Source organism: Melopsittacus undulatus, chromosome 7 (assembly GCF_012275295.1).
Source record: "Melopsittacus undulatus isolate bMelUnd1 chromosome 7, bMelUnd1.mat.Z, whole genome shotgun sequence".
Taxonomy (NCBI): domain Eukaryota; kingdom Metazoa; phylum Chordata; class Aves; order Psittaciformes; family Psittaculidae; genus Melopsittacus; species Melopsittacus undulatus.
Window position 1 is genome coordinate 10,841,569 of NC_047533.1, and position 9,967 is coordinate 10,851,535.

The window sequence follows — 9,967 nt, forward strand, 5'->3', positions numbered from 1 at the left end:
TTTACTATCTTCTTTTTTTTCCCCTTAAAATATACTTTAGAATTTCTTTAATTTTACCCTTATGTAATCAATTAGAAAATAGTAGTTTACTGAAAGCCATAGAATATTTTGGTTCATGTCATATAATCAAAGGAATATAGTTAAAAATAATTCTCACATTTTTCCAAAGCCTGTTTAGATTTCAAAAGAAATAAAAGAGAAAAATACATGTAATAATAAAGCAGCTTTGTGTTTCTGAGCATTTGGCAGGAGGTCTGTTATAATATTTCTCAGACATCTCTTGGTATCAGTTAAAATCACCAGATTAATTGATCATTACAAAAGAAAAGATTGTACAATATTATTACAATCCACCAAATATAGCCAATGCATGAAATATTTTACATATTATTTATCCCTTAAAAAGAATTAACATATTTTAGCCTGTTCTTTGAAAACACATAGCTTCTGAAGTAATATATCTTAAACACAGTGGTATCTGGCATTTCTACTGTCTAGCTGTTTTTTTTTTTTTTCTGAATAAAAGCTTGTTTGAATAGGACTACTAGCTCAGTGATGGAACTACAGTGCTATTTAACTAAATTCCTTATACATCTTTGTTACTGTTGCTGTTATTGTAATCACATACCACTGAAGTGCTAAATATTAGTAACTCAGATATGTGGACTTTGGTTACGCTTGATAGAATACCAGCATATCAAATATATGTACCACTTCCTAAAGGCTATGTTACAATCATGATGCTTAGTAATAAATAATAGTAACAACAATCTCAGATTCAAAGTGCTGACTCACTTGAGGCACCAATACAATAAATCAATCAATTAAAAGACTTATTTGTAATGTTCAAAGCTAACAGAGCAGATCCTGGGCTGCTGAGTTACGCGCACAACAAGTCGGACTCTGAACCTCTCCTTCCACCCTGGGGATTCCTGTGGTCCCAGAAGACACTGGAATGTCACGTCTGATGTGGAGTGCTCCAAGACATACCAAATCTTCAGACATGAAGCATTAAAAGCTCTCTAAGCTTCTCTAAAGGCTCTCTTTAAACCCCTCAAACCTACTCCATTCACACAGGGACATAACTTTGCCAGATATTGTACTTAGCTGCAGACCAGGGCAGAGCCTTTTGTGAAAGTCCACAATTAAATGCAATGCATTAATGCAGCTTTCATACCCTGGAGACACTGTCACCACTGTTGGCTTGAGAGAGGAAAGGCAGCTTTGCAGCAGCAGCAAACACCTGTCTCACTTGAGGGGGAATGTTTTTCATGTCACTAGTTTGTTCTGTGCAAGCAGTAATCGTTTTCGGTGTCGAGAGAGCTGTTGTACCCCGAGGACGGATACAGGTCCCTCTTAAGTATCCTATTGACGATGTTGATCAGAACTTTTTTGTACTGTTGACGTAAAAGTGAGTAAACAAATGGATCTGATGCAGCCTTACTGTAGGTGAGGCACTTGCTTATAATTCCCCAGTAGTAATTTATGGTAACAAAAGGAAGGAGCTCTATCAACCTGTTAAACATTAAAGAGAGATGGAAACACTTGAGTGTTATATTCACACTGGGAATAGTGCTCAACTAATGCCTCATGAAACATTAAGTTAGCACTTATTTTCTTACAGTACACAGTCCCTGAAGAAGAAGGGCCCTGTACTTATTCTTTGTATTCAATAAAGTCAAAGGCAATTTTCCTAGCAAGGCCACCTGGAGACAAGGATCATTCCCTCTATGGAAAGAGAAAGAAAAGCGTGTTTTCAATGTTAATGCTTCTATGCATCAGAGATAAGAAAGTGTTGCAGTTTATTTCTCACTTTCTGAATTTCGAGAGTTGTGCTGACAAATGGTGAAAATTTCAGTGACTTAATTAATTAAGTGACTTTCCTATGGCAAGCCTGAGATAGACAAATATGACTTGTGGTATCCAGGCTCACTCAACTCAGTTGCCTAAGTATAGCTGTCTATTGACACTTGAGACATCTGAGTATAACACCCTTGGCATCAGGATGCTGCTCCTGGAAGTTGCGGGTCTCCTCTAGGTCCTGTGTCATACCTGCCAACCTACATAGAGGTTTTGAATATTATGCAGCATCTCAAATGACACCAGGAACCTGATCTAGGTCATAGAATCCACCCCCTCAGGTACAGAACAGTGAATTACACCACTGCTGTGAATTATCATGCATGCAAAGAGGACTCCTGGTGGACCACTGTATTAGGGAGAACACGGCAGTATCTCAGAGAGATTTCTTGGCACCTACAATCCCACAGTATGCATAGGAGCATGACTGCATCTACTTACCTGTGAAAGTTTCTGAGTGCACTTGGCTGACCGCTAGTTTGGCCAAAGAAAACAGGGAGACAACAGTTTGATCATCATTATATGAACAGCCAGATGTCTCCAGACCTGTGTCTCCTAGTCTGTGCTTCATGGTTGATTTAGTGGCCTCAGCACCTCGGTTGAGATGGGTGTATTAATAAAGGGGGAAGAAACTGCAACTATGTTATACAATTTTTACACAGAAGTGAGAGAAAACCTTCAGATTGTTTCAGCAAACATCTGGCACACAGCTTATCTGCAGCAGGCAAACTCTCCAAGAGGGTGGAAAGAACAGGGTGAGAAGTTTTTATTATCTGTACGCCTTTGGTGATGTACAGTGAAACCTTTTGCAGGAGCAAGAATATATTGTTTTGTTATATTCATTCAAGAAGTGAAAAAAAGTACCATGAGATAAAATAGCCCTTTTCTGTAGCCTAAAACCATCACTGCTTGAAGATGTTAGATCAGAAGCTTTCTCAAGGCTTGAAGAACCTTCTGGCCTCTTTCCAAAGTGCAGAGCTTCCAATGTGCAGAGTGTTGACTTTTGAAGCTGCTCCAATCCTTCTGCATGGAAAAACTGACTTACTACCTCTAGATCTGAACACTGCAACAAGGGGTTGAACTGTGACAGAAAAAATTCTCATTTTTATGTGTAAAAGTGAAATAATTCTTATGGCAAGTGCATTTAAAACCTGACGACTTTTGTTTAAAGCTGCTTGAAAAAAAATCCAGTCAATTAAAAACAGAGATAACAGGAAGACACAAAATGTGAGAAATAAATAATTGTATAATAAGTGACAGTTGGTTGCTTAGGTTTATCCCATCCTGCATATTGTCCCAGTACAAGAAATACACATTTGATAGTTACACAATTGATGTTTTTATAACGACAATAAACAAGAAGAGTAAGATATCTTTCAGCCATGGAAATAGATGTATTACTATGTGTTCCCTTTAATGTATTATGGGCCGAAACATAATTGCACTGAAGCCAAGAGAAGAAAAATTACACAGATTTTAATAAGATAAGGGGCCCGGCCAAATCAAGTCATCCTGAGAAATATCCATCTGAATGCATCTTAGTATCATATTCTTGTTTTCAGTGCTGTTACAAAAAAGATGAAATTCATCTGTCAGCTTTTAGTGAACAGATGAATATATTGCTAATGATCCTAATCTCATTCACGTTTCTGAAATGAGGAGCAAATACTGAGCACAAAAAGCAACTTGAGTTGTGAGGCCAAAGAGCAAGAAAACAGGGAGGTGTATCTTTTACATTGCCTCCATTGAGATTGCTTCAGCGCCAACCCCCTGGAAACCAGAAGTGGGGAAGGGAGGAGAAACGGGCATGGCAGCAAGTCCTCCAGCCTCACCTACACCACCACCTTTTATCTGCTGCTGCCTGGACACTCTCTTGCCACTGGGGCAAAGAGCCTTTTAGGATGTCCTCCCCAGACCCTTGCCCATTTTGCTGTCACTGACCAACTTGGTCTTTGTTGCTGAGATAGAAGCTGCGCGTTGACACACACATTTACGCAAACCAACCCTCAGCCTTCTCTCTAGTGACACATAAGGAACCAGTTTGTCACACATAGAAAATACACCATCTCACATTTGCCAAATGCAAAGTCTGAAGAAGGAAGTCTCTTTTATTTTAGAAGTCTATGAAAAGTATCTTCACCCTGAAAAATGTGGCACTGCTGGAATTTGCTGAGCTTGGTAATGTTCAGATGGAAAGAAGATGTCAAAATCCACTTTGCTCAATATAATTATACCCTGATTATGGCAAAAGTGAATAGAAAATGACTCAGAATGTACTGAACAGTGATCAATTAACCTTTTTACTCTGTGATGTAATGTTAATATTTGTAATAATCCTTTCAACTGCAGAAAAAAAAAGAAAAAAAGCAGTCATCCAGGCAATCAGTCAAGCATCCCTTCAATGTATAAATGGGAACTGAAATACATGTCATCCTAAAGGTTAAAAAATGTAGTCATTTTTGAGCACAGGCCTAAATCTGTGGAAGAAAAGGGCAAAGGCAATAATCATAAATGACACGTGTGTATGTGGCTGTGTAGGATCAGCACACTAAAGCTGGCTGACTTCTATAAGCTGTGGTGGCTGCAGACCCTGGCAGCTTTGTAGCAACCTTGAGAATCCCTCATGAGGGTTGGTTTGCTGACTAGTGCACCTTCCTCAACAGAAGGAAGTGTTTGAAGGTATCTTGGACACACTGTTAAGTGGGAAATAGTTTAAAAAATCGCTTGTGAAAGAAGATGCAGCCCATTTTAGTCCAGAGATGAAAGGCTAAATCCTGCGGTGCTGCAATTCAGTGTAGTTACATTAGCTTCCAGCTCACTGGTGTATGTTATGAACATAATAGCCATATGCTCTATAAAGACTATACAAGTATGGAACAAGAACAATGCATGACTACTTAAAAAGGTGCAGACCACCAGGGTGGACTCCAGTAACTCTGGCCAGTTGAGGTGCATGTTGTTTCCTATACATTTTAAAAACCTAATGATTGGTTTCCCTGGGAGATAACTCTTACACCTCATCACAAGGCCATGCTGCATCACTGGCAATGCATTCACAGACATTAATGTTTCCAGACACAGAGTTTATCTGACAAGTTATCAGCCTGGATAAATGTAAATTATGTCACCTCAGCTTCCAATAATAGCAAGCTTGGCCTTATGCCTTGAAAGAGCAAAAAAGACCTGAGCTAATCAGGAAAGCTGTCTGCTTTCCTCTCCATTGCTCAGGTTGTGCTAATAAGAAAGGGTGGTGAGTCTTTTCAACTACCTTCATCTCCCACTGGCATGTAATTAATTCCTGGTACTTGTCCTAAAAGCCTCTTGCTCTTGGCAGGGGTGCCCAGACCTGGCTGGAATAGGGAAAGGAAAGCTAGAGGCTGGGTGTGCAGGCGGAGTCAGTGTGTGTAAGCTTGTGTGAGTGTATGTCAGTGTGCTCTGCCACTCAGAACCAGCCCCAGGTCTCCACTAGGTTCTGGTACCCCAAAACTAGCTGCAGCCTCCCTCCTTCCCCCAGGTACCCTGCACATCAGAGGGCATATTAGTCCCCCACCCCAACAGACGATACTAACCTGGTGATTATGTAAGGACCAAAACAGATCACAAACGACCCTATAAAAATACTGATTTTCTTGGTAGCCCGCTGCCTCCTCCGTTTCTGCTCATTAAGACAGCGCTGCTTCACACTGCGAAGGGAAAAGAGCAGTTGGTGGGTTAAGGCAAGAATCGGGGAGGCGAGAGAGGAGCCCAGGGGAGAAGGGAAGGACTCGCTCCCGGACCGAGAGCATGTGCCTCCGGAGAGCGAAAGGCAGTGTAGCCCCTGAGCCGGTAAAGAAGGGAGGGCAGCCCCAGCCCCGCCGAGGCTGGGGACTATCGCACTCACCAAAGCAGCGGTTTCCGGTTAAAGGGGAGCACCCATCGGAGCGGGATTAGCATTTAAATAAAGCAGGTTACAAATGCACAACCCACCTTTTTCTGGCACTATGAACAGCGTCTGAAAGTAGAGGCAGAAGCGCTGCCCTGTGGCTGGGGCAGGGGAGGGTAGGACGGGCTGGGGGAGGCAGGGCATCCTCACCGCTCTGGGTACCTACAGCGGGTGCCCCGGGACTATGCATACGAACACATACGCGTTACCTGGGGTGGATATCCACCAGCAAAACCAGAGTCTGCATGGTAATAATGTCTATCCGCTTGCAGTGGAACCGTGCAACTTTCAGCACCTTTAAATAGGTGAAACACAAGATCACCAGTGATAGCATGAAACTGGTGGAGTGAAAGACGATGGTGAACACTGTAAATCTTCTTCTCTCCGTCTCTTCTTTCAGGTGCAAGGTGCAAGAGGCATAAACGCTGCTGTAGTCTACCCATGAGTAAAACAAGGATACCAAGGGGAACGTGAGGGAGTGGAGCCACGAGTAGCCCATCAGTATCACAGCGTCCTTATACCGCATCTTGCTAGTGTAGCTTAAGGGGAACACCACAGCAATCCATTTGTCGATGCTGAGCGCTGCCATACTCAGCATCGTGTTGGAAGTCAGGAAAGTTTCCAGGAAACCCACCGCTTTGCAGACGCAGCCCCCGAGGGGTTGCTGGCTCCTCAGGATTCCCAGCAGGGTAAAAGGCATGTTCAGGACTGTGAGGAGCAAGTTGCAAAAGGATAAGTTCACCAGGAAAACCCCGGCGACCTGCTTGCGGATCTCCGTACTGTAGACGAAGCATAGCAGCACCAGGAGGTTGGAGAGCAGGGAGACAACCAGCACCAGCACGAGGAGCAACGCCAGCAGCACGCCTGCCAAGTCCATCTCTCAGCGGGTCGCCGGGAGCGGGCGAGGGCAGGAGGAAGGGGGCACCCGAACCGGCACCGCAGCCTCGCCTGCCACCGCCCGCGGCCGCCCGCGCATGTTGCCGGCGGCGCGGACGGGGAGCAAGGGCCGGGGCAGCGGGGTATAGGGAGGGCAGCAGCGGGCGGGAGGCAGAGCCGAAGTTGCAGAGAGAGGGGCGAGGTGAGCGGGGCTGGCAGAGCGGAGAGGACCTGTGGGGGAGCGGGGTTCCCCGACAGCGGTGCCAGGTGGCGGGGGAGGGGGGTCCGGATGAGCGGCGTCCGGAGGAGCGGCGTCGAGGCACCCGGCTGCCGGATCCGGAGGTAAGGGGGAGATCGGGGTACCCAGGAATGGGAGCCGGACGTAGCAGGGACGGGGCACCCGGAAACCGGGGCTAGCGGGGCTGGAGTGGTGCGGCCCGGGGCCGGGCTGGGGCTGGGGGGAGCCGGGGCGCGGTGCTCGCTGCGCGCTGTCCTCGGTGCTGAAGCGGGCGCTGCTCCGACGGCCGCGCCGCCCTGGCCTGAGGCCGCGGTCCGCCTTGCCCCTCACGCCAGCCCTCGCTCCATGCCCCACAGCGGCTGCCCCTCCGCCGGGCGCACGGCCTCCTTCAGGCACTGAGCATCTTCCCTCGGTGCCCAGCCCCTGAAATACTCGAGCCTCCGAGCCTCCCGCGGCGGCTCATGCGCAGACGAGCGGCTGCGAGGCACAGGCTCAGCCAGGGATCGCGGATCTGTCTGATCCACTCCTGGACCGCAGGAGAGCGCAACAGGAAGCCCAACTTTCCGCTAATGCGCAGACCAGGATCAGACCTGGCTGACAACGAGTTGCTACTAGTTTAACCCGTGCGTGGGGCTCAGGCACACCCTGAGCGCACCGCTGCTTCCAGCATTCCTGGCTCCTGGCGAAAAGCCAGCGCCTGTGTCCCCGCTACGGCTGGGGATTACTTGCCCTTTCTCCTCCTTTTGTCTCTTAGCACCTAGAGGAACTATGGTTGCCCACCCCCTGCGTATTAACACTCTTTCCCCAGCAGCCAGCAGTGAGGGATTTTGCTTGCTTAGAGACTTTGGCCACATGAACTCACACTATTAAAGCCCCAGCTGATTGAACAGATGCCCACATTAGGGTGATGCCGGAATACTTTGTGGAAAACTAAAGTATCTCTCTTACCATTCTCCATTTACATTGTTAACACGAGAGTGTGATGGTAAGCAAGGTTCCTTTAGTTATCACATTGTGGCAAAGGCTGAAAAGACAGAAATGAAAGAGTCCAGAAATTCTCCCTCAGAATTTGTAGGGAAAATGGATTACACAGCTAATTCCAAAAAAACACCATAAATCTTTGACTTTGATTAAAAATAAAAGAAAAAGAAAAAAAAGAGAGGGAGTAAGTTTTAGTGCATCAAAACACTGGTACAGAAAAAAGCTGCCATGTCTAATCACTATCACATTTTACAGTTGATCGCCAGAACTGACATGAAGAAAAAGGAGAAAAAAGGTAGCTTTCCCACTATCCCAAATGATTATTAATATCCTAAGGAAATGCTGTATTCTATGTCTTGTCCCTACAATGTAGTCTTGTCACGCAAGTGTGACCACTGTGTAAATAACTGCACACAAAACTACTTGAAAGAGCCTGAAGGCAGTGTTTGTATTTTGTTTGTGTTTTCCAATAGCAGTTACAAGTTTTGGATCAGGCCCTAATTGAAAAGCTTGCTATGGTAAGTTTTGTGTCTTAAGGAAAGAGCAAAACAGCAAGACACAAGATGTGTTATTTGGAAGAGAACCAGTACTGTATTATTCCTCAGGATGAAAAGAAAATTAAGGTTTTCTTTGATCAGAAAGCTGTCATTTCCAGAGTTATAAAGGAGCAGATACAGTTGGCTTGATGAACAAAAACCCAATACATATCTGTGTAAGCACTGAAGAAAAAAATAGTCTATAATAGCCTGACAAGACCAGTTCTCTCAGAGTTCAGTTGTTGCATTTATATCATCAGAGAGTCAACACTGCAGAGCCAGACACTGCACAGAGGGTTGGGAAGAACTGAATTGTCATGGGAGAAGCTGGCTGTATCTATGTGGAGCAGAGGTTTTGCAATTACTCCTTGTCTCACATCAGCAATTCTTAAGGTTCCTATTAGTCAGAACCCATCTATGGCTTACCTTTCATTTAATAGTACCACAAGGTTACGGAGCTTTTATGTTAGCCATCTGGGATTAGAGGCTGTCTGTGTAGTGATGTCAGGTGGGATAGATGCTATTTTATAGCATCGCAGAGACAACCTAGATGTGCTGTTCTCTTACTATGATAGCTACTTGAGAAGCTATTTCCGGTTGCATGCAGATGGAGGGCACATACACACATAATTTGTCTTGTACAACCATTTCAAATGAAGAATGTTTTGTTTCTGAAAGCTAATGGGGAAAGAACACATCAAAATAAGACAAGGGGAAAAAAAAAAAGGTGACCAGTGGCAGAATGCTATAAAAGGAATTACACTGCTTTTTCACATGTACAGTGAATTGTATTTTCCTCTGCAACAATATGCAGGGCTCAAAGAACCCAGTGGGGATGACAATGTTATATTTTCCCATTTGTTTTCAGTGAACCATTGCCAAGGTGATAAGCTAAGCATATACATAACTTCCTGTGGGATGTGGGTCTTCTGCTGATCCTTTCCCATTTACAGGCAGCAACCCACAGCACTTCATACTGGCCACCTTTCAGTCTGATGTTCAAATGCCCATTTACATCTTATGAGGCTGCAAAACAGTCACTTATGTGAGACTAGAAGTCTTGAACTTGCCACTGTGGGTTTGCAAAAGCAGGTATCTGCCACCTTATCCCCTGAAAACACAGGTACTCCTGCTACCTTTTGCAGGTAAGCAAACATCTATAAATCACTGCAAATAACTCATTAAACACACATATTTTAAGATCTTACAGTGTTTACTTTCATAATCAAGGATGCTGTCTTGATTGAAAGTGGGGACTGTGGAGATTGCTGCATTACAAGTAAGAAAAGGAAAAGAAAGAGGCGCTTGTCATTAATTATCCTTTAATAGACACAGACTATTAGTTAACACAGATTAGGTAAGTACTCGAGACTCTTATTCTAAGATCTGCATCATTCATTAAATCTACACATTCATCTATTCTAAATATTGACTGCAAGTTATTGGGTTTAATGGTTAATGGACTGTATTCTTTGGAAAGGAACAGGGGATAATTTAAATTCCCTTTTAGTTTCACTCCAGGAGAGATGTGTCATGCAAATTTCAATCTAGATC

General features: G+C 44.5%; 1 protein-coding gene across 1 annotated transcript; it reads right to left on the bottom strand.

Moving 5' to 3' along the window:
- Positions 1–1,277: 1,277 nt before the first annotated feature.
- Positions 1,278–6,659, bottom strand: GPR78 (G protein-coupled receptor 78). The gene is made up of 3 exons (XM_005148510.1): positions 5,992–6,659; positions 5,430–5,543; positions 1,278–1,515 (listed from the first exon to the last, which is right to left on the bottom strand). Exons 1-3 carry the CDS (start codon positions 6,657–6,659, stop codon positions 1,278–1,280), a joined length of 1,020 nt encoding a protein of 339 aa, XP_005148567.1.
- Positions 6,660–9,967: the final 3,308 nt, after the last annotated feature.

Bases quoted from the DNA above. Each gene is read 5' to 3' on its own strand.
- GPR78 (XM_005148510.1), bottom strand. From the start codon at position 6,659: ATGGACTTGGCAGGCGTGCTGCTGGCGTTGCTCCTCGTGCTGGTGCTG. The intron at 5,544-5,991 runs GTAACGCGTATG...TTCCCTTCGCAG, and splicing joins CTGGTGGATATCCACCCCAG to TGTGAAGCAGCGCTGTCTTA. The intron at 1,516-5,429 runs GTTAGTATCGTC...AATGTTTAACAG, and splicing joins GGTCCTTACATAATCACCAG to GTTGATAGAGCTCCTTCCTT.